At 36.0% G+C, this 23,314-nt stretch overlaps 2 protein-coding genes and 2 long non-coding RNA genes across 4 annotated transcripts; 2 read left to right on the top strand and 2 right to left on the bottom strand.

The window, feature by feature from the left end:
- Positions 1–1,198: 1,198 nt before the first annotated feature.
- LOC134273334 (E3 ubiquitin-protein ligase TRIM45-like) lies at positions 1,199–1,870 on the bottom strand. Its single transcript, XM_062755538.1, has one exon. It carries the CDS (start codon positions 1,868–1,870, stop codon positions 1,199–1,201), a length of 672 nt encoding a protein of 223 aa, XP_062611522.1.
- A 5,792-nt stretch (positions 1,871–7,662) lies between these two features.
- Positions 7,663–9,287, bottom strand: LOC134273337 (uncharacterized). The gene is made up of 3 exons (XR_009993381.1): positions 8,690–9,287; positions 8,345–8,450; positions 7,663–8,123 (listed from the first exon to the last, which is right to left on the bottom strand). It is a non-coding gene; the product is annotated as an uncharacterized LOC134273337 (long non-coding RNA).
- Positions 9,288–12,000: 2,713 nt separating this feature from the next.
- Positions 12,001–12,999, top strand: LOC134273335 (uncharacterized). The gene is made up of 3 exons (XR_009993380.1): positions 12,001–12,258; positions 12,494–12,597; positions 12,819–12,999. It is a non-coding gene; the product is annotated as an uncharacterized LOC134273335 (long non-coding RNA).
- A 6,404-nt stretch (positions 13,000–19,403) lies between these two features.
- LOC134273336 (uncharacterized) lies at positions 19,404–22,021 on the top strand. Its single transcript, XM_062755539.1, has 2 exons — positions 19,404–19,551; positions 21,404–22,021. Exons 1-2 carry the CDS (start codon positions 19,471–19,473, stop codon positions 21,662–21,664), a joined length of 342 nt encoding a protein of 113 aa, XP_062611523.1. The 5' UTR covers positions 19,404–19,470; the 3' UTR covers positions 21,665–22,021.
- The last annotated feature ends 1,293 nt before the right edge of the window (positions 22,022–23,314 follow it).

Raw genomic sequence — 23,314 nt, forward strand, 5'->3', positions numbered from 1 at the left:
ACTTTCTACCAAAATGATGACTATGATTTCCTTACAATTTGTTATGAAAGGGTGATTTGCTTGTGATTTCTTTCCCATTTCAGACAATTTCTGAGTGATTTGTTAAACTTAGGAAATTGTTACAGTGATTTCTTCATGATTTGTTGAACTTAGCCGTTCTTCAAGGTGATTTGGAAATGATTTCTGGAACTTAGTCTTTCTTCAAAGTGATTTGAAGATGATTTGTTAACTTAGTCTTTCTTCTAGATGATTTGTAAATGATTTGTTGATCTCATGGTCCTTCTTCAGAGTGATTTGAGAGTGATTTACTTCACAACTTCCGCCTGGCTTGCTGATTGGTCAGTATTAGAAACTCTACCGCCAATTTTCATTTATCAGATTTGAATTGAAATGAAAGGAGCTAGATTGTGCTGTTCTAGATTCATACTTCTTTTCTTTTGTTGAAACTGATGTTTTTTCCATAACCATGCAAAATATAGTTTTAAGGTATGTATAACTGATTTATGCTATCATTTCCTCCTTAGATGCAGTTAATATTCCATATGTTTACATGCAATTTATTGTTCTTCAGAAGACCAACAACAAAGTTTGTGGCAATTAATGTTTAAAACAAAATCTATGTAAAGCTATAAGCTTCAGCAGAGTACTGGCTTTATCAAAGTGTCTACAGAAATATTTATTTCAGATAAGAAAATTAACATTTACTAACTTCTAAAAGTCAACAGTTATATGTTTATAGCATATTCTGAATTTGGAGCCAAGTAGTCATGTATGTATATGTATATCTAAAATACATGATGCCATCTTAATTAGAACACATCCTACTTAAAGTTTATGTTTTAAAATACTCATGCCAAAAGTATTTTTGTTAATATACAACAAATATGCATGCATGTGTGTTTCAAATAGTTGAGGGATGGTTACATGAGCATCATGCACACACGTGTGTATGCACCTGGAGTGATTTGAAAGTGATTTGTTAAACTGAAGTGATTTGTTTGCAATTTATTTGAAATGATTTGTTTGCAATTTATTTGGAGTGATTTGGTTGCGATATTTGTTCAACAGAAGTGATTTCTACACAATTTATTCAAAGTGATTTTGTTGTGATTTCAGGGTGATTTGCTTACAATTTGTTAGGAGTGATTTGTTAGCTCATTTGCATGGGAATTTGCATCACTTACAAATCATCTTCAAATCACTGATTCATAAGTGATTTCTTAAAGTGATTTGTTTGAGGATTTTTTTCACTTGGGAGCTGTTTAACATCAGAAGTGGTCTGTTTGATTTCATTTTCCTGTTTATTAAGAGCAGCCAAGTGTTTAGTTTTCATGTCATTGATTTCAGATTTTTGTTTGTTGACAATGATGTTAATTTCTCTGTGCCAGTCTTCTCCTTGTTTGGTGACAGCTGTTGTCAGTTTCTCATAATGTTTTTCCAAATTAAGTTTTTCAGAGTTTAAATCTAATGCAATTTCTTCATATGTAGGATATACTATTTTTTCTAGTTCTTTCAAATCCTTGTCGAAAATTTCTTTAATAAAGCTGGGATTCTGTAAGACATCTTTTAATTTATGCTCACTATGTTTATTAGAGGAGATGCAGGTAGAACAGACAGGAATGTCACATTTCTCACAGTAAAGTTCACAATGTTTCTGGGTGTGGCTTGGACATTCGGGGTAGTTCACGTTAGGAGTAGAGGTTCTGTGTTTGTATGGTACAACGTTGTGCCTTATGGATGAATCAGAGAGATGCTCCCCTACACAGGCCTTACACAGGTTAATCTGACAAAGTTCACAGTGACTCTGTAATGCAGCTCTTTGACACAGGTCACAGAGGAGGAGTACTTGAGCTCTGTCCAGGGGGTCCATCATTGGGGTTTTGGTTTTAAAAAATTAGATGACCCAAGGCCTGTATAAAGTAAATGGAGGCATGGGTCACTGACTACAGAAATGTTATGCAATTTTAAAATAAATATAATATAAGAGTTATGTTTTGTTAGAGAAATTGTAGGACAGTGTCGGTTTAGAAATAACAGGAAGGATCTATTTGTAGTTTTAATTTGGCATGTAAACTTTTCTTATGTTTGATTAAAAAAAATCAGAAAAAAATGTTAGATAACAGTCAAAACAGATCATGTAGTTAATATGATCTCATGCAATTTATCTAATGTATTATACGTGTACTAGACTTGAGATCAATAATGATATCTGGAAATGTTTTTCAGCAAGTTAAACATGTTAAATTTTCTAAATATAATCTAGCCTCACCTCTAAATCCAACATGGCCTCCCTGATAATACTGTACATCACAATTTACTTCCTTGTCTTCTTTCTAGATGTTAACCTGTTACCAGGTCACGTGATTTAAATACCTCAGCTATCTAAATATCAACCTGTGTAGAGAGTACGTTTAAATTAAAATAGATTAAAATTAAGCGGTGTTATTAACAATAGCTACCGTATATGGTCATTAAACCCATGAAAATGAACTTTAGAGTCACCCTGTCTATCTTTTATCTCCAGCTTTGTATCATCTTCGCTAGCCAAGGGTTTACGATCCGAAATCTACTCTACAACCCTAGGGTTGTAGAGTAGATTTTGGATCGGAAACCCTTGGCTAGCGAAGATGGCTTTGTATATATCCATCATATTTTTGTCTATACGAAAAGTCTTTGAAATATTTTCTCCCTTAATTTTGTAGACGTTTATTATAATATGAACTATACACGTATACCTGGCATTTTCAGATCAGTTTTTCTAAGTTTTAACGACGGGTGACTTCATGCAACAGTGGCGTAGCATCGTTTTTGAAAGGGGGGGCAGCCTGAGAAAAATTTTTTTACTTACCTGAAAAAGTTGACAAGTAAAAAAAAAAAAGTTTGCCCAAAGTCAGAAATCCTATTTCGCGGGGAGGGGAAGGGGGGGGGGGTAGGTGAATTTTTTCTCAGTGTCAACTACTTCAGTACCAATTCTAATACTTCATTTTCGGTACATCACTTAAAAAGTCTAAAATTTAGGGGGGGGGGGGGGCAACAACTAGGTTTTCAATTAACATTTCCTATAGTAACAGTAAGAGTGGGAAAAAAAGTGGGGGGGGGGGCACCCCCCCCCCCCCCCCTCCGCTGCTACGCCCCTGTACAATTAAGGATATGCGAAAATTGCGATAAAATAAACTCTGAAAGCAGACATTTTCTTTTAATTGCACGAATGGTCAACATCTTATCTAGCTACAGATCTGTAGCGTTATGGTTTATATATTTGTCTTTTTATATCCACCTTTCAACCATTTATAGTTGTCTCTTCAGGCAATAAACTCGCTTGAAGTCAATTTTCAGCAATATAACAAATAATTTTAATTTAAGCGAGTTTATCACTTGTAAAGACGAGTATAAAGGGTTGGGAGGTGTATAAAATATACATATTGGCTACAGAATGTGTCTAGAATTAGGGAGTGAAAGTTGGTTGAAAGTGGAGAAATTCCCCCAAAAGCGCGCAAAAAATATTGAGCCATAAATTGCATGCACCTTTTTTGCATTACAGGATCTGTAGCGTTATGGTCAAAGACAAATATTTAAAACCATAACACTACAGATCTGCAGCTACATCTTATCTATAACTTTATGCTATTACATAACATAAATTGCTCTATAGAACATTTAATTGATACTTTCACACACATGCAATTAACGTTATTTATTTTTATTTTAATTATTAGGTAGGGGGTATATTTTTTATTAAAAGAAAAAGATAAGTAACGTGAGGTGTTAAGCTTTCCCATAAATCATGTGTATTCCTTTTGAGAAAAACTTTCCTTTGGTACCAATAATTTTTAAATTACATTAAGAACTTGGAGTGATCTACTAAGTTATGAAAAACTGAAAACCCTGATCGGCATAACTTTTGACTGGTAAAGGAGGGGGGGGCAATAATTTTATCATGCTTTTATTCTACTTCTTGATCTTACTAGAGTTTGAAATATATTTGACAACTTTCATCTTGGTCTATGTAAATCTTTTATCAACTGAAACAATGTTTCACAAGATCATCTTCTTTTCAAATTGTCTCATTTGAATTTAAAAAACCTGTTCATGTGCTGTATTCACTTTTTATGTCAAATTTGCATCGGGTTCAAGATTGAAAAAATATTAGTTTCATATTGGCGTCAAATCAAAAAACCTCAAAGTAGCCAATCGGCAGTTGTACACTGGGCCCATAATATTAGACAAACACTTCTAATAGCAGTGACACGAAAAAGTAGGTAATCTATATCCATAATGTTCTGTTTTCTGTTATCCTAAAAGCCTAAAAGCAAAGTGTTTGAAAAAAATATGTGTAAAGATTGACAGAAAAAGATGCAAGAACATGAAGAATCAGTTACCCTTTTTAATTTTATTTAGAAAACTGACCGCTTTTTTATTGTTCTATTTGTGCAAATTTTTGACAATCATAGACTTATTCTGGACAGAAATAATACACTGTACAAGTGCAACGTGAATGAGATATAGATTAATACGCATATAAGCAGATAGGTACTGTGTAATGGCTATCAACCTGAATACTGGTAGAGCACCTGACAAGTGATACTGAGATCCTGGGTTCAATTCCTTGTCCAGTCATACAGTTTCTCCACTTCTTTTATAACTGAATTTAATTTAATAGCTATATACAGTAAAACTCGGTTATAGCGAAGTCCTGCCAGGGACCTGTGAATTTAATTTGCTGTATTTTTAATTTGTTATATCCGTATAAGAAATTCATATAACAATATATAGCGAGTTTGCTATAGGCATGTTTTCCCTCAAATATTATTACCATACTTACGTTAGGGAAGCAAATATTACAATACATACCTTCGATAACCAAGGTTTTATTATGATTTGAATTTTACATACAAATGCTGAAATAAAATAAGCCCAGCAGGTACATAAAGGGTAGTGTCCAGAGTATGGGCCCAGCAGGTCCATATAGAGCAGTGTCCAGAGTATGGCCACAGCAGGTACATACAGGGCAGTGTCCAGAGTATGGGCCTGTCATACAGGACAGTGTCCAGAGTATGGGCCCAGCAGGTACGTACACGGCAGTGTCCAGAGTATGGGCCCAGCAGGTACATACAAGGCAGTGCCCAGAGTATGGGCCCAGCAGGTACATACAGGCAGTGTCCAGAGTATGGGCCCAGCAGGTCCATATAGAGCAGTGTCCAGAGTATGGGCCCAGCAGGTCCATACAGGGCAGTGTCCAGAGTATGGGCCCAGCAGGTGCATACAAGGCAGTGTCCAGACTATCGGCCCAGCAGGTACATACAGGCAGTGTCCAGAGTATGGGCCCAGCAGGTCGATATAGAGCAGTACCCAGAGTATGGGCCCAGCAGGTCCATATAGAGCAGTGCCCAAAGTATGGCCCAGCAGGTCCATACAGGGCAGTGCACTAGGCCAAGCTTAAAAAATTCTTTTTTTTGCAGTTGCCAACCTATTATTTTTAGACTGAGTCAGTGGGTAGGCATTCTTTTCTTTTTTTTTTGAAAAAAAAAATCAGATTTTTGCCAGATAACAAATAAAAGAGGTTTTCATACACCTACTAGACATGAATAGGCTCACTTCTTGTTATAAACCACTGATTCATAAAAAACGTGTCAAAATTTGAAAACGAAATGAAATTAAATTACCAAATGGCTAATAAAAAGTTTGGGTCGGGTGCATTTTCAGTGGGTCGGTAGGCAACTGCAAACAAACTTAATTTTATTTTAGGCCTTATGGCCTAGGGATGGTGGGAAGTCCCTAGAAGCTTGTTTGGTTTAAAAAATTGAAGTTTATCCAATTGCTGATTGGGCTGCAAATTTTTACTTATGCTCAACACTCAAGGTAATCAAGCAGCAAGGGATCTCTTTTGTGCCAGCTGTCTACTGCTACACGGGTCCTTGGTTTACATTTCATTGTCTTATCATAGGGACTGGTCTACATGTGACTCATGTCCCACATTGGGAATTGAACCTGCAATTTAAATTAAGGATCAACTCCTTCGTTACCCTGTGACTCTAGAGCAGACTCTCTAACCACTGTGTCATGCAGACAAGTTATTAGTTTAATTGAGAGCAAGAATCAAGAGATTTCATCAAACACACACCACCAACTTTAGATTAGCTTTACTTGTATTTTATACTGACTTTACATGTATCCTCTAAAAGTAAACTTGAATTTAATTAACATGATAAATAGATTCTAAGCTAATTCAAAGTTTATAAGAAATAGAAAAATTTTTTCAGCTGAGCAGTCCTGTAGTTGTTCTAACTGAGAAGAGGCAGAATGAGGGCAAATGATAGTGTTTAGCAACTTCCAGCAGATGCCCCCCCCCACAATGGCCAATCAAAGTTTTACATAGAAATATATAAGAAAAATCTTTAAACATCTTCTTCTCAAGAACCACTGTGCAAGGAGAGATGAATCTCAAAGGGAAGCATCTTCAGGTATTGTAGATACAATTTCCAGACAACAGAAGCTCGTGACCCTGCTGAGTGACCCAGACAACAGAAGGTCATGACCCTGTTGAGTGACCCAGACAACAGAAGGTCCTGACCCTGCTGAGTGACCCAGACAACAGTGTTAAACAGACCCTACTGGAGAAAGGAATCACAAAGCTGTGTGTCTTCTTTGGCAGGCAGAAAAACACTCACTTTACCAAAACCAGGCATTGAAAAATACTTTTCTCAACAAGATTTAATTCTTCAATCTGATGTACGGATGTAAAGTTAAAACATGTTTGAGTTGTGGTATTTGTTTGAAGTTTTATCTCATTCTCTAGCCTGATATAGAGTAAATGTAGTTTAGGATGGTTGATTTGAATTTTTAGAAATGTTAATTTCTGTATTTAATTTTCAGCCAATGATGTCTCACATGATTACTTTCCTCAGTGACAAGGGAAGATAACTCAGGTTTTGTTAAATAATAATTAAAACTATAAAGCCCTATGTGAAATTAAGAAACCTTTCTCAGATCAGTGATGTACTGTATGTGTACTGTATACAGGGTTATTTTCACCAAGTGTTATTTTCGCCCTTTCACAGTTGCAAACAATTTTTCCCCAATTTGAATTCATCCAGTTATAGCTTTGTTTAAGAAATTAAAATGAAATCTTTGATTTTGCCCATATGAAGGTAGGTGGAAGGGGCAAAAATTTCCCTGTATACGGTATTTAGAATAGCAGGCATCATATTTTAGAGACTTTGGAACAGCCCGCACCTCAGATCTCCACATTTTTTCCTTATTCAAAATAAGGAAAAAATGCGGACGGGAGTATTTGGACTAATTTTCCGCATTCATTCCAGATTTTCGTAGATTCAAATTTCCAGATTTTCTCCGTATTCAAAATATGGAGAAAATGTGGATGGGAGTATTTGGACTCTTTTTCCGTATTCTCTCCAGATTTCCGCATTTCCATATATACAAAATATGGAGGTATTTACTTGGTTGATAAAATGCGGAAATACGGAAATCTGGAGAAAATACGGAGTTAATCACATGGTTATAAAATGGCTAATAAAACCGCTACATGATGCATACATACATAAATATTTACAAAACCATCAACAATGTGCAAAATTATATACAATTTATTATATCATTATGAGAAAAAAACATATAAATGAATGAACAAGATTACACATTATGTTCATGAGCAATGTATTGGATCTTATATCTTTGACAAACAAATAGGAGCATGTATGGAAAAAAAACTGGAACTCTTATTTAAGCCACAAGTTCATCATGGAAAAAATGTGGCATTTTTTAATATTCATATTAAATAAATGGAAATTTATTCATTCTATTTAAGCAAAAGTGGGAGTGAAATGTTCAACACTATAAGGTATTGGGGAAAAAATAACAATTGACATAGCATTGAATATTTACAAAACAAGAAAAAATTTTAGACATTTTTTATCAATCTGGATCACATTTGCCATTTTCTACCTGCATCCCTGATTCATATTTTTCACAATTCAATTTATATCTCAGGTCTGTGCTTTACACCCATCTGTCCAATAAAAATTTTCTTCAGACTTCTTTGTAATTTGTAAGGTCTCTGCATGTTTAATTTCTTGCAGCAGCACTTGCGGTCGAATTGGCAAATCCTATCAATTAAAAAAAAAGTACTTAAATTATAATGGTGCAATATTAATAAAATTTAAATTCATTGCTTTTATTCATTTTAAAATCTTTTTATAAACACAAGTTTGGGTTCTTCAATTTAATATCAATTTGTTTAAAATATTATTTATAATAATGACAATCAAAGTTGACTGTTTTTAATTAAACAAGCAATAAAAAAAGAAAAAAAAAAGAATATATATACCTCAAACATAACCATCCATGGACCAAGCTTTAAGCCCGTTAAAATCGCCGTAAGTTGAATAAGCACTTATATTCTTTTTCAGAAATCTCCTCCTCATGCACAGACGCTACCAAAAAAAAAAAAAATGTATGGTAAATCATTGCTAGAGATTACAGCCCATGGCTCCCCAAAATTAACACCTTTAATTGTGGTTAACCATAATAAAATTCTATGAGCTGATTGAAAGATTTGAATCATGGGCATATTGGCTGAAACGTACGTAGCCTGGTAGCTCAGTCCTAGGCCTAGAGTATTTATTTTCATCATCACAGTGACACACATGTTAAAAAAATATGACTCACCTACCGCATATGAAATACGTGTATCTGCATCTTTTGGTTGATACAGCAATACGATCTCAGGCTGTCTGGTCAACAAACTTCTTCCTTTAGACAGAGCAGACGTTGCAACATGGAGGCCAAGGTTAAATTTTGGCGGTCTGTTGTTTAAATTAATTGATCACTGAGCCCGACTTTTTGAAACATTCTTCCGATCCCGATCAAATTGTACATAACATTCAGGAGAAACAGAGAACTGCTGTTAACTCCAAGACAGTTTTTATGCACCCAAATTTTTTCGGGGCGCATATTGTTTTTGTCCTGTCTGTCTGTTTAGCTGTATGTCTGTCTGTTTGTTTGTCTGTTGTCAACTTTAACCTTCGCCATAACTTTTGAACCGTGAGACTTAGAGACTTCATATTTGGTATGGATACTCCACTACAAAAACACTTTCAACTGACACCAAGGTCAATGACCTTATGACCTTGATTGTGACCTTTATGCTAAAAATAGCTTTTTCGAACTTTCGCCATAACTTCTGAACCGTGAGAGATAGAGACTTCATATTTGGTATGCATACTCCACTAATTAGGCACTTTCAACTGACACCAAGGTCAATGACCTTGTGACCATGACTGTGACCTTTATGCTAAAAATAGCTTTTTCGAACTTTCGCCATAACTTCTGAACCGTGAGAGATAGAGACTTCATATTTGGTATGCATACTCCACTAATTAGGCACTTTCAACTGACACCAAGGTCAGTGACCTTGACTGTGACCTATATGCTAAAAATAGCTTTTTCGAACTTTCGCCATAACTTTAAAACCGTGAGAGATAGAGACTTCATATTTGGTATGCATACTCCACTAATTAGGCACCTTCAACTGACACCAAGATCAATGACCATGTGACCTTGACTGTGACCTATGTGCTAAATATAGCTTTTTTCGAATTTTCGCCATAACTTTTGAACCATAGATGATAGAGACTTAATATTTGGTATGCATACTACACTAATAAAGTGCTTTCAAATGACACCAAGAACAATGATTGTGTGACCTTGACTGAGACCCATTTGCTAAAAATTGCTTTTTAGAACTTAATGTTGCCGCCAGGTGCTACTGTGTCTCACAAACACATCTTGTTCTTGATGAAAAAATTCTAAGTCCAGAGCTCCGTATTTTTTCCGGATGAAAAATATTCTAAGTTAAGAGTTCAATATTTTTCCAGATGAAAAATAGACTAAGTCCAATTCTCCGTATTATTTCCGTTTATTTTCCGGATTATTTCCGTATATTTTCTGCTTTTCCGTATTGTTAATTCTCTCCGTATTTTTTTCCACATTTTTTCCATATTAAAATGAGGAAAAAATGCGGAAATCTGGAGATCTGAGGTGCGGGAGAGGATAATGTGCTAATTTATGAATACAGTAAAACTCGATTAGTACGAAGACCGATATTGCGAATCCACGAATATAGCGCGAAGTTATCATGGATCCCCCAGCTATATTAATTTAACTAATTAAGGAATGACATCTTAATGAAGGTTTATGTTTCTTAGTTTTTTACTGGTGGAAAATCATTTTGTAGGTTTTTAAAAAAGTTGTCTCCCTTTGGTATGGATGAATCACATGAAGATAAACTTCTTGTAAGTACAATGTATTTATAATTATTGTCTTTCATACATGTATGACATATTAATTAAGGCTCATATTCTAAAAACCACAGTGACTTGATCATCATCAGTTTCTGATGCTGAGTTGCATTTGTTTTCAGGCCTTGAAAGATTACATAATGAAAATAAACAGGTCCAGAGCAGGGTAAGTAAGCTCTGAACTTCATTTCTGACAGTAAAATTGGTTCATAAACTGTCCATGTTTATTTCTCTATTCTAAATTCAGAGAAGATTTCACTATTGGTTTAGATTTTGATAGATAATTTCCAATTCTCTGTTTAGTTCTGTGATCAGACCCAACAAGAGTCTGGGTATTCCCATGGTAGATTCTGTATTGTAGGCCTGGGTAAAGCAATAACCAGGAAACATGCTGAATTACTGAAACAGAAAGATCCAAAACAGCCGGGAGTTGATCTAAGCACTTCCAGGTTTGTGTACTGTAAATACTACTGACTGTACACAGTGTTTTCCTGTTGTTAGATACTGTAAACCAACTTCTATTTGCATGTCACGACAGTCACTGTATAAATTTCACAACCCGCACCTCAGATCTCCAGATTTCCGCATTATTCCGCATTTTTTCCTCATTTTAATATGGAAAAAATGTGGAAAAAAATACGGAGAAAATTAACAATACGGAAAAGCAGAAAATATACGGAAATAATCCGGAAAATAAACGGAAATAATACGGAGAATTGGACTTAGTCTGTTTTTCATCTGGAAAAATATTGAACTCTTAACTTAGAATATTTTTCATCCGGAAAATATACGGAGCTCTGGACTTAGAATTTTTTCATCAAGAACAAGATGTGTTTGTGAGACACAGTAGCACCTGGCGGCAACATTAAGTTCTAAAAAGCAATTTTTAGCAAATGGGTCTCGGTCAAGGTCACACAATCATTGTTCTTGGTGTTATTTGAAAGCACTTTATTAGTGTAGTATGCATACCAAATATTAAGTCTCTATCATCTATGGTTCAAAAGTTATGGCGAAAATTCGAAAAAAGCTATATTTAGCACATAGGTCACAGTCAAGGTCACAAGGTCATTGATCTTGGTGTCAGTTGAAGGTGCCTAATTAGTAGAGTATGCATACCAAATATGAAGTCTCTATCTCTCACGGTTTTAAAGTTATGGCGAAAGTTCGAAAAAGCTATTTTTAGCATATAGGTCACAGTCAAGGTCACAGACCTTGGTGTCAGTTGAAAGTGCCTAATTAGTGGAGTATGCATACCAAATATGAAGTCTCTATCTCTCACCGTTCAGAAGTTATGGCAAAAGTTCCAAAAAGCTATTTTAAGCATAAAGGTCACAGTCATGGTCACAAGGTCATTGACCTTGGTGTCAGTTGAAAGTGCCTAATTAGTGGAGTATGCATACCAAATATGAAGTCTCTATCTCTCACGGTTCAGAAGTTATGGCGAAAGTTCGAAAAAGCTATTTTTAGCATAAAGGTCACAATCAAGGTCATAAGGTCATTGACCTTGGTGTCAGTTGAAAGTGTTTTTGTAGTGGAGTATCCATACCAAATATGAAGTCTCTAAGTCTCATGGTTCAAAAGTTATGGCGAAGGTTAAAGTTGACAACAGACAAACAAACAGACAGACATACAGCTAAACAGACAAACAGGACAAAAACAATATGCGCCCCCAAAAAATTTGGGTGCATAAAAACTGTCTTGGAGTTAACAGCAGTTCTCTGTTTCTCCTGAATGTTATGTACAATTTGATCGGGATCGGAAGAATGTTTCAAAAAGTCGGGCTCAGTGATCAATTAATTTAAACAACAGACCGCCAAAATTTAACCTTGGCCTCCATGTTGCAACGTCTGCTCTGTCTAAAGGAAGAAGTTTGTTGACCAGACAGCCTGAGATCGTATTGCTGTATCAACCAAAAGATGCAGATACACGTATTTCATATGCGGTAGGTCAGTCATATTTTTTTTAACATGTGTGTCACTGTGATGATGAAAATAAATACTCTAGGCCTAGGACTGAGCTACCAGGCTATGTACGTTTCAGCCAATATGCCCATGATTCAAATCTTTCAATCAGCTCATAGAATTTTATTATGGTTAACCACAATTAAAGGTGTTAATTTTGGTGAGCCATGGGCTGTAATCTCGAGCAATGATTTACCATACATTTTTTTTTGGTAGCGTCTGTGCATGAGGAGGAGATTTCTGAAAAAGAATAAGTGCTTATTCAACTTACTGCGATTTTAACGGGCTTAAAGCTTGGTCCATGGATGGTTATGTTTGAGGTATATATATTCTTTTATTTCTTTTTTTATTGCTTGTTTAATTAAAAACAGTCAACTATGAAGTTGTCATTATTATAAATAATATTTTAAACAAATTGATATTAAATTGAAGAACCCAAACTTGTGTTTATAAAAAGATCTTAAAAGGAATAAAAGCAATGAATTTAAATATTATTAATATTGCACCATTATAATTTAAGAACTTTTTTTTTAATTGATAGGATTTGACAATTCGACTGCAAGTGCTGCTGCAAGAAATTAAACATGCAGAGACCTTACAAATTACAAAGAAGTCTGAAGAAAATTTTTATTGGACAGATGGGTGTAAAGCACAGACCTGACATATAAATTGAATTGTGAGAAATATGAATCAGGGATGCAGGTAGAAAATGGCAAATGTGATCCAGATTGATAAAAAATGTGTAAAGTTTTTTCTTGTTTTGTAAATATTCAATGCTATGTCAATTGTTATTTTTTCCCCAATACCTAATAGTGTTGAACATTTCACTCCCACTTTTGCTTAAATAGAATGAATAAATTTCCATTTATTTAATATGAATATTAAAAAATGCCACATTTTTTCTATGATGAACTTGTGGCTTAAATAAGAGATCCATTTTTTTTTGCATACATGCTCCTATTTGTTTGTCAAAGATATAAGATCCAATACATTGATCATGAACATAATGTGTAATTTTGTTCATTCATTTATATGTTTTTTTCTCATAATGATATAATAAATTGTATATAATTTTGCACATTGTTGATGGTTTTGTAAATATTTATATATGTATGCATCATGTAGCGGTTTTATTAGCCATTTTATAACCATGTGATTAACTCCGTATTTTCTCCAGATTTCCGTATTTCCGCATTTTATCAACCAAGTAAATACCTCCATATTTTGTATATATGGAAATGCGGAAATCTGGAGAGAATACGGAAAAAGAGTCCAAATACTCCCATCCACATTTTCTCCATATTTTGAATACGGAGAAAATCTGGAAATTTGAATACGGAGAAAATCTGGAATGAATGCGGAAAATTAGTCCAAATACTCCCGTCCGCATTTTTTCCTTATTTTGAATAAGGAAAAAATGTGGAGATCTGAGGTGCGGGTATTTACCGAGAGTAAACTAGGTCGCAACGATTTATTAAATTCGCGATCAAGCCTTTTTGGAACTGTTTTAGTAGAAAAAGAGACTTTAAAAACGCGTTCGCGGTGAGAATATTCGCGATGACGAGGCTCTCGCGAACATCGCAAAAATTTCTCGCACTTGAATAAAAGTTGGTTTACAGTAATATCAGCAGTGCAAAATTCAGTTGGATCATTAAAATTTGGAGCATGGGGGTTACAATTTAATTCAAAACATTTGCATAAAATTACTAATAGATAAGTTCTTACTCCGATACATGGAGAAATTTTGCTTCCAAAAAATGAAAATGTTGATATTTATTGATGTAAGTGATTTTTTTTTGGGGGGGGGGGGTTCTAGTCGTTCTTCTAAAAAGACAAATCCTAAGGACCCATCTGTAAACATGGTGAGTAGCAGTGTAGTGTTACTCTACATTTTTTGTTACAGATGAAGTTATTTATATACAAAATAATATATGTAGATAAAAACAAAAAATGCCTACATTTTAATTGACGAAAAAAATAATGTAAAGGGTTCTGTTAATGGTAACTTAATATCATTTTATTATTCAAGAAGCATGAGTTATACACGGCGGAGTCTAAAGACTTACTGGAGATAGCCTGGGGGAGGAGGCCCCCACCCAGTAACTGGAAACCCAAGGGGCTGCTGGTGGCCCACCATCAGGAACACAGGGCGGCAGTCAACAGGTAGAGAGGGGGCACAGAAAGTACTGATTAATGACCTGTATAAAAAGAGAAGTGCATCATCAAGGGGAATAACTCTTCTAAGCACTAACATTTGTCTTCTCTATGTAATACTATTCAGCAATGACTTTATTGAAATTTAACTGCCTTAGCAAGATAATTTGTTATTATATACTAGTACATGTACATAATTAAAGAATGTCATCTACTGGCAGGATTCAAGTTTCTCAAGACCATGCATTCTTTACCCGCGGCCTCCAATGATGGTACAGTCAAATGGGAGTCTGAAAAACTGGAGGGAAACAGTGTTGCTAACCGCTCTAAACAGACCCTCAAGAATACTTCTGTACCTGGTAAAATAACAAATTACTTTGATATACACTGTATTATGTCATTAATAAGGGCCCCGCTTGGCAGGCGCCCTATAGTGATCAGTTTGTCCGTCCGACTGTCCGTCCGTCTGAGATCTCTTGTCCGGAGCATATTTTCTCTCTCCTTGGCCCAAACTGGCTCATACTTCACCCACAGAGTGCCTTTGGGTAACTGATGTGCAGTGACCTTGAACCATGTTCATAGGTCAAATGTCAAGGCCAGAGCAGAATTTTATGAAAATTCCTTGTCCGGGGCATATCTTCTCTCTCCTTGGCCCAATCTGGCCCATACTTCGCCCACAGAGGGCTTCTAAAAAACCGGTGTGCAGTGACCATGAACCATGATCCTAGGTCAAAGGTCAAGGTCATAACAGAATTTTATGAAAATTCCTTGTCCAGAGCATATCTTCTCTCTCCTTGGCCCAATCTGGCTCATACTTCACCCACATTGTGCCTTTGTGTAACTGATGTGCAGTGACCTTGAACCATGTTTCTAGGTCAGAGATCAAGGTCATAGCAGACTTTCATGAAAAATCCTTGTCCGGAGCATATCTTCTCTCTCCTTGGCCCAATCTGTCTATTACTTCACTCACAGAGTTCCACTGGTCAATGGATGTGCAGTGACCTTGGCCAAAGTTTCTAGGTCATGGTCAGAATAAGCCTCTCTGTTTAAAATCTTTGTTTGGTGCATAATTTTTTCCCTTTAATTCCAGTAAATTTATATAAATGGGGATACAAGATAACTTCGATATATATCTGTAAATTTACAGTATCCATGAAGTCACACTAAATGACTTTTGCTGTATTTCACAAATGTTCCTGTATTACACAAATGTTCCACTTCAAAATAAACCCTTTTAAACTACCTTACATTTTCATGTTCATGGTTGAAATGGGGCCCTTTGAGATGGCCACCATCTCAATGATATCTAATTTTTTTTTTAATGAATATCCAATTTTCTGTAAATCGTCAGAAAAAAATTTAAGATGAAAGAAAAATATATGTGATTTTTTAAAATTATCTGATTTATACTTCAATATAGATATGTATAAGTGCTGATTATTGCTTTGTTTGATTTGGAGAGAAAGTGAAAGGTTTAGTTTTCTGTGAAGCTCCTGGATCTGCTTTCTCTCTGGCCACACTACCGACATGGGGGCAATCAACATTTACAAGTCAGAAGAGGGTTTTATAAATTGAAGTTAGATATAAATGAATTGTTTCTTTTATTGATTTGCTTTTTTAGCTCACCTGAGCCGAAGGCTCAAGTGAGCTTTTCTGATCACATTTTGTCCGTCGTCCGTCCGTCTGTCCGTCCGTCTGTCCGTCTAGCTGTCCGTCTGTCTGTCCGTCTGTAAACTTTTCACATTTTCGACTTCTTCTCAAGAACCACTAGGCCAATTTTGACCAAACCTGGTACAAAGCATCCTTGGGTGAAGGGGAATTTAAATTGTTAAAATGAAGGGACATATCCCCTCGCAAGGGGAGATAATCAAGAAAAGACAAAAATAGGGTTGGGTCATTAAAAAATCTTCTTCTCAAGAACCACTGGGCCAGAAAAGCTGAAACTTATGTGGAAGCATCCTGGTATAGTGTAGATTCTAAATTGTTCACATCATGACCCCCGGGGGAAGGGCGGGGCCACAATGGGGGATCAAATTTTTATATAGAAATATATAGGAAAAATCTTCTTCTCAAGAACCACTTGGCCAGATAAGCTGAAACTTATGTGGAAGCATCCTGGTATAGTGTAGATTCTAAATTGTTCACATCATGACCCCCGGGGGAAGGGCGGGGCCACAATGGGGGATCAAATTTTTATATAGAAATATATAGGAAAAATCTTTGAAAATCTTCCTCTAAAGAACCACTGGGGCAGAAAAGCTGAAACTTATGTGGAAGCATCCTGGTATAGTGTAGATTCTAAATTGTTCAAATCATGACCCCCGGGGGAAGGGCGGGGCCACAATAGGATATCAAAGTTTTATATAGAAAGATATAGGAAAAATCTTTGAAAATCTTCTGCTCAAGAACCACTGGGCCAGAAAAGCTGAAACTTATGTGGAAGCATCCTGGTATAATGTAGATTCTAAATTGTTCCAATAATGACCCCCGGGGGAAGGGCGAGGCCACAATTGGGAATCAAAGTTTTATATAGAAATATATAGGAAAAATCTTTGAAAATCTTCTTCTCAAGAACAACTTGGCCAGAAAAGCTGAAACTTATGTGGAAGCATCCTGGGGTAGTGTAGATTCTAAATTGTTCACTCCATGACCCCCGGGGGAAGGGCGGGGCCACAATGGGGAATCAAAGTTTTATATAGAAATATATAAGAAAAATCTTTGAAAATCTTCTTCTCAAGAACCACTGGGCCAGAAAAGCTGAAACTTATGTGGAAGCATGCTGGTATAATTTAGATTCTATTGTTCAAATAATGACCCCTGGAGGAAGGGTGGGGCCACAATGGGGAATCAAAGTTTTATATAGAAAGATATAAGTAAGATATAGGAAAAATCTTTGAAAATCTTCTTCTCAAGAACCACTGGGCCAGAAAAAGTGAAGCTTATGTGGAAGCATTCTGGGGTAGTGTAAATTCTAAATTGTAGGAATCATGTGTCTTTTATCATAAAAATAACTGTCCTTCATTATTGTTAAGTTTTTAGCTCACCTGAGCCGAAGGCTCAAGTGAGCTTTTCTGATCACATTTTGTCCGGCGTCCGTCTGTCCGTCTGTCTGTCTGTAAACTTTTCACATTTTCGACTTCTTCTCAAGAACCGCTGGGCCAATTTCAACCAAACATGCCACAAAGTATCCTTGGGTGAAGGGGATTCAAGTTTGTTCAAATGAAGGGCCACGCCCTTATTCAAGGGGAGATAATTGGGAATTAATGAAAATTTAGTGGTATATTTTAAAAATCTTCTTCTCAAGAACCACTGTGCCAGGAAAGATGAAACTTATGGGGAAACATCCTCAGGTAGTGTAGATTTAATTTTATTCAAATCATGACCCCCGGGGGTAGGGCGGGGCCAAAATGGCCCACCAAAGTTTTACGTAGAAATATATAGGAAAATTCTTTAAAAATCTTCTTCTCAAGAATGACAGAGCCATAATTCATCATATTTATATGGGAGCATGCTCATGTAGTGTAGATTCAAGTTTGTTCAAATCATGACCCCCCGGGTAAGGGCGGGGCCAAAATGGCCGACCAAAGTTTTACATAGAAATATATAGGAAAATTCTTTAAAAATCTTCTTCTCAAGAATGACAAAGCCATAATTCATCATATTTATATGGAAACATGCTCAGGTAGTGTAGATTCAAGTTTGTTCAAATCATGACCCCTGGGGGTAGGGCGGGGCCAAAATGGCCGACCAAAGTTTTACATAGAAATATATAGGAAAATTCTTTAAAAATCTTCTTCTCAAGAATGACAAAGCCATAATTCATCATATATATATGGAAGCATGCTCAGGTAGTGTAGATTCAAGTTTGTTCAAATCATGACCCCCGGGGGTAGGGCGGGGCCAAAATGGCCCACCAAAGTTTTACATAGAAATATATAGGAAAATTCTTTAAAAATCTTCTTCTCAAGATTGACAAAGCCATAATTCATCATATTTATTTGGAAACATGCTCAGGTAGTGTAGATTCAAGTTTGTTCAAATCATGACCCCTGGGGGTAGGGCGGGGCCAAAATGGGCGACCAAAGTTTTACATAGAAATATATAGCAAAATTCTTTAAAAATCTTCTTCTCAAGAATGACAATGCCATAATTCATCATATATATATATGGAAGCATGCTCAGGTAGTGTAGATTCAAGTTTGTTCAAATCATGACCCCGGGGGGTAGGGCGGGGCCAAAATGGGCGACCAAAGTTTTACATAGAAATATATAGGAAAATTCTTTAAAAATCTTCTTCTCAAGAATGACAAAGCCATAATTCATCATATTTATATGGAAGCATGCTCAGGTAGTGTAGATTCAAGTTTGTTCAAATCATGACCCCGGGGGGTAGGGCGGGGCCAAGATGGCCGACCAATGTTTTACATAGAAATGTATAGGAAAATTCTTTAAAAATCTTCTCAAGAATGACAAAGCCATAATTCATCATATATATATGGAAGCATGCTCAGGTAGTGTAGATTCAAGTTTATTCAAATCATGATCCCCGGGGGTAGGGCGGGGCCAAAATGGCCGACCAAGGTTTTACTTAGAGATATATAGGAAAATTCTTTAAAAATCTTCTTCTCAAGAATGACAAAGCCGTTATTCATCATATTTATATGGAAGCATGTTCAGGTAGTGTAGATTCAATTTTGTTCAAATCATCATCATATAGGAAAATTCTTTAAAAATCTTCTTCGCAATCATTTTCTAAAAAATAGCAAATCCATGATTGGTCATGGGACTACTTTTGGATTTAAACTTTACAATAAAAAGCCATTTTATACTAGTCCTACCCTTGGTGCTCAGGTGAGCGATGTGGCCCATGGGCCTCTTGTTATATTGATAATTATATTGCTATGGACAGGTGCCTGTATTATTGGTAAGTTTTTATATTGATAATTTTCTTGCTATGGACAGGTGCCCGAGTAAGGAGGTTGATCATGCACCCCCAGGAGCAGTCCTGACTGATCTCGGCCACCCAGGGAAATAATGAGATGTCCATATGGGACGTAGAGACGGGGGGCCAGACAAAAAGCCTGTGGGCAAGTCCTTCACCCACACTCAGTCTCAGTCAGGTCAGTGTCTATATACATCTTGAATTGGTCACATGAAAACCTCTAAGAAAGTTTTATTACATGTTATCATTAAGTTAAGAAGAATCAGATTGCTATAGAGTCAAAATGAAAAGAATCTCATTTTGTTTTTTTTACTTTTTAGCTCACCTGAGCCAAAGGCTCAAATGAGCTTTTCTGATCAAAATTTGTCTGTTGTCTGTCGCCGGCATCGTAAACTTTTCACATTTCCATCTTCTCCTTACTGGGCCACTGGACCAATTTCAACCAAACTTCCCACAAAGCATCCTTGGGTGAAGGGGATTCAAGTTTGTTCAAATGAAGGCCACACCCTCATTCAAAGTGAGATAATTGGGAATTAATGAAAAATTTGGTGGGATGTTATAAAAAAATATTCTTCTCAAGAACCACTGTGCCAGGAAAGATGAAACTCATGTAAAAGCATCCTCAGGTAGTGTAGATTCTCGTTTTTTAAAATCATGGGTAGGGTGGGTCCATAATGGCTGACCGAAGTTTTACATAGAAATATATATATATATAGGAAAATTCTTTAAAAATCTTCTTCTCAAGAATAACAAAGCCATAATTCATTATATTTATACAGAAGCATCCTCAGGTAGTGTAGATTCAAGTTTGTTCAAATCATGACCCCCTGGACTCTTGGGTAGGGGAGGCAAAATGGCCGACCAAAGTTTTATATAGAAATATATATTAGGAAAACTTTTTTGAAATCTTCTTTCCAAGAATAGCAAAGCCAAAATTTATCATATTCATATGGAAGCATCTTCAGTTTGTGTAGATTCCATTTTGTTCAAACCATGACCCCCGGGGGCAGGGCGGGGCTACAAAGCCGATCAAAGTTTTACATAGACATATATAGAAAAATTCTTTAAAAATCATCTTTTCAAGAATAGCAAAGCCATGTTTGGTCATGAGACTACTGAAGATCACTAAATTTTCGCGACACCTTATTTTCTCGAGATAGTCATTGACTCTTGATTAGCGAGACAAAATTTTCACAAATTGTGGTTATTGCTCTATATAATCTTAAGGAATACTTTTATAAGCGAAAATTAAATTTTCGCGAGCACATTGTCTCGCGTAATTACGCGAAAATAAAGTTCTCGCAAATAAAAAGTGATTTACAGTACTTTTGGATTTAAACTTTTTAATAATAAACCAATTTCTCATTTTTCCACAATGCTCAGCCCATGGGCCTCTTGTTTTTTTCGAAGATCTACTGTTCTGCAGCTAGGATATAGAACTAATTTTCCTACTGAACATTGTTTATTACATTCATACATTTATGTATTTATATTCCCTCATTTCTTTGCATTCCCTTCACATCAACTTTAATAAATATAAGTTCTTCTGAAGCCTTATTTTATTTGCAGATTTTTATTAAAGTTTATATAATAAGAAATTGTACACAACTTCAACAGTTGGGTAATTTTATTGACAGGATACATGTAGTACCAGTACTGGACATGTATATTAAGCAGTGTGTTCTTTATAGTTTAGAATTAGATATTCATAAAGTAAATTTCTGTAGAAAGATCTTAGATGGGTCTTCTTAATGTCCATTATTTTGCTATTTTTTGGGGGGGGATTAAAACTGCAAAATACAAAACTCCTGTAGAAAGATCTTAGATGGGTCTACTTTATGTCCACTATTTTGATATATATATTTTTTTTTGGGGGGGGGGGAAGGGGGGATTAAAATTGCAAAATTTCCTTAGCCAGAGAATATATGAAAACAAATCCCTCAGTGTCAAATTTTGTAAAAGTCCAAGGAAACTTACACTCCCTGTTCTCTGTTTTGTAGATTAATTGTGCAATACAGTTTTTACTGTAGATTGATTGTGCAATACAGTTTTTACTGGGCGTGATGCAGGACAAGCAGAAGAAATACAACAAACACGCGGACCAGTTTCAGCAGATCTCAGAGACACTCTCCATTCTTAACCGGGTTAAGGGTCAGCATGCAGAACCTGGTCCCCAAGATGGAGCGCTTGAACCGGATGTTGCCACCGGAGGACCATCGGGAACCGCTGAGTCTGAAGAGCCAGTTGTTAGAACCAGATGTTACCACCGGAGAACTGACTGGAACCGCTGAGTCTGAAGAGTCAGTTGTTAGAACCAGATGTTACCACCAGAGGACCGACTGGAACCGCTGAGTCTGAAGAGTCAGTTGTTAGAACCAGATGTTACCACCAGAGGATCGACTGGAACCACTGAGTCTGAAGAGCCAGTTGTTAGAACCAGATGTTACCACCAGAGGACCGACTGGAACCGCTGAGTCTGAAGAGCCAGTTGTGAGAACCAGATGTTACCACCGGAGGACCGACTGGAACCGCTGAGTCTGAAGAGCCAGTTGTGAGAACCAGATGTTACCACCGGAGGACCGACTGGAACTGCTGAGTTTGAAGAACCAGTTGTTAGAACGAGATCCGGATGAAGAGCAGGGGAACCAGCAAAATGTGTAACTAGTTTAAACGGAACTGGTCACTTTTATATTTATGTAAACTTATTTTGTAAATGAACTTAAATTTAAGTTCTCATTGTGTTCATTTAAATTTTTATACCTGTCATACCGAAATTCAAGCTATCACTTGGATATTTGATATCCTTTTGTTGTTGAGAACTTGGATAATTAACAAAGTTTTCATTAAGTCTAGAACTTCCTTGGACTTCCTTTTTAAAAAAATTTCAAACAATTCTCTTTTTCAAATTACTGCAAGTTGAATCTAGTCTTACTGTATCTTGATCACATGAACATTAATCTTTGAGATGTACTATATTGTACATGTAGGTAGTATTGCTGTGTGATATCTCTCCCTACTTTTAGGAAGTAAACTTATATTAGGTATGGTGACTATTGACCAGTTATTCAAAAGAGTTATTGCCCTTAGACCATGAAAAATTTCTAATTTTTTTCTTACTTTGCTGACCTGGTAGTATGTATTGGGTTAGTTTGCACTATATACTTATATTTAAGAAATAAAGTCCGCGTTTTTGTGAATGTTGCAGAATAACCTCCGAGGTCGAGAAATGTTGTTTGAAAGATAAAAGTCGAGACGCTAGCTGAGGCTTTTATATTTCAAACAACATTTCGAGACCGAGGCCAAGTATGGTACAAACGCTAAATTAGGGATAATCGTTTCCTCGATTACGCTGTTTCATTTAACACCAGAGGTAAAATTTGTTTGCTTACCTGTGTATAGAATGCAGACGATTTGAGCTTTTGTTACATCAAAAATAGCCTTTTTAAATTACAAATATGTTCGTAATATGTATTGATCAGTTAAAAAGAATATATACAATAACAAAATCATGTTCCTGTTTTACTGCTAAAATCATGTTTAATGTGTAGGGAGGTATTAGTGGAATAGCCCCGCTTAGCTATAAAAACCGACATTCATCAGCAACTTGATGCAATTTACAGTGTTTATACTGCAAAAGATGACACATCGATGCGGTCTAAACAAGTATTTCATTCTACAGCCAAACATGCATTTGAATTGTTAAGATTTGATACGTGTTTCTGATCTGATAATTTTTTGATGACGTTTGTGATTTATTGGAGAATAATGTCCGGAGGTTTCCTATGATGTTTACGATAATCGTGGTAGAATTCAAATTTAAGGACAGGTGACACAAACAAATGGATGTATGGACTGATATTTATTTAACATTGTAATTTGGTTGTGAATGATGTAAAATATTGAATTTCTAAAATCATAAGAAGGTGTAAAATTATTAACAT

The sequence above is a fragment of the Saccostrea cucullata genome, unplaced genomic scaffold, assembly GCF_032062105.1.
Source record: "Saccostrea cucullata isolate Sc308-1 unplaced genomic scaffold, CSIRO_AGI_Scuc_v1 ctg7996, whole genome shotgun sequence".
NCBI lineage: Eukaryota > Metazoa > Mollusca > Bivalvia > Ostreida > Ostreidae > Saccostrea > Saccostrea cuccullata.

What these genes read in the sequence shown, in the direction of transcription:
- LOC134273334 (XM_062755538.1), bottom strand. Translation starts at nt 1,870, where the DNA reads ATGGACCCCCTGGACAGAGCTCAAGTACTCCTCCTCTGTGACCTGTGT.
- LOC134273336 (XM_062755539.1), top strand. Translation starts at nt 19,471, where the DNA reads ATGTCCATATGGGACGTAGAGACGGGGGGCCAGACAAAAAGCCTGTGG. An exon ending in CCACACTCAGTCTCAGTCAG is followed by an intron (nt 19,552 to 21,403) that starts GTCAGTGTCTAT and finishes TTTTTACTGTAG; the next exon opens with ATTGATTGTGCAATACAGTT.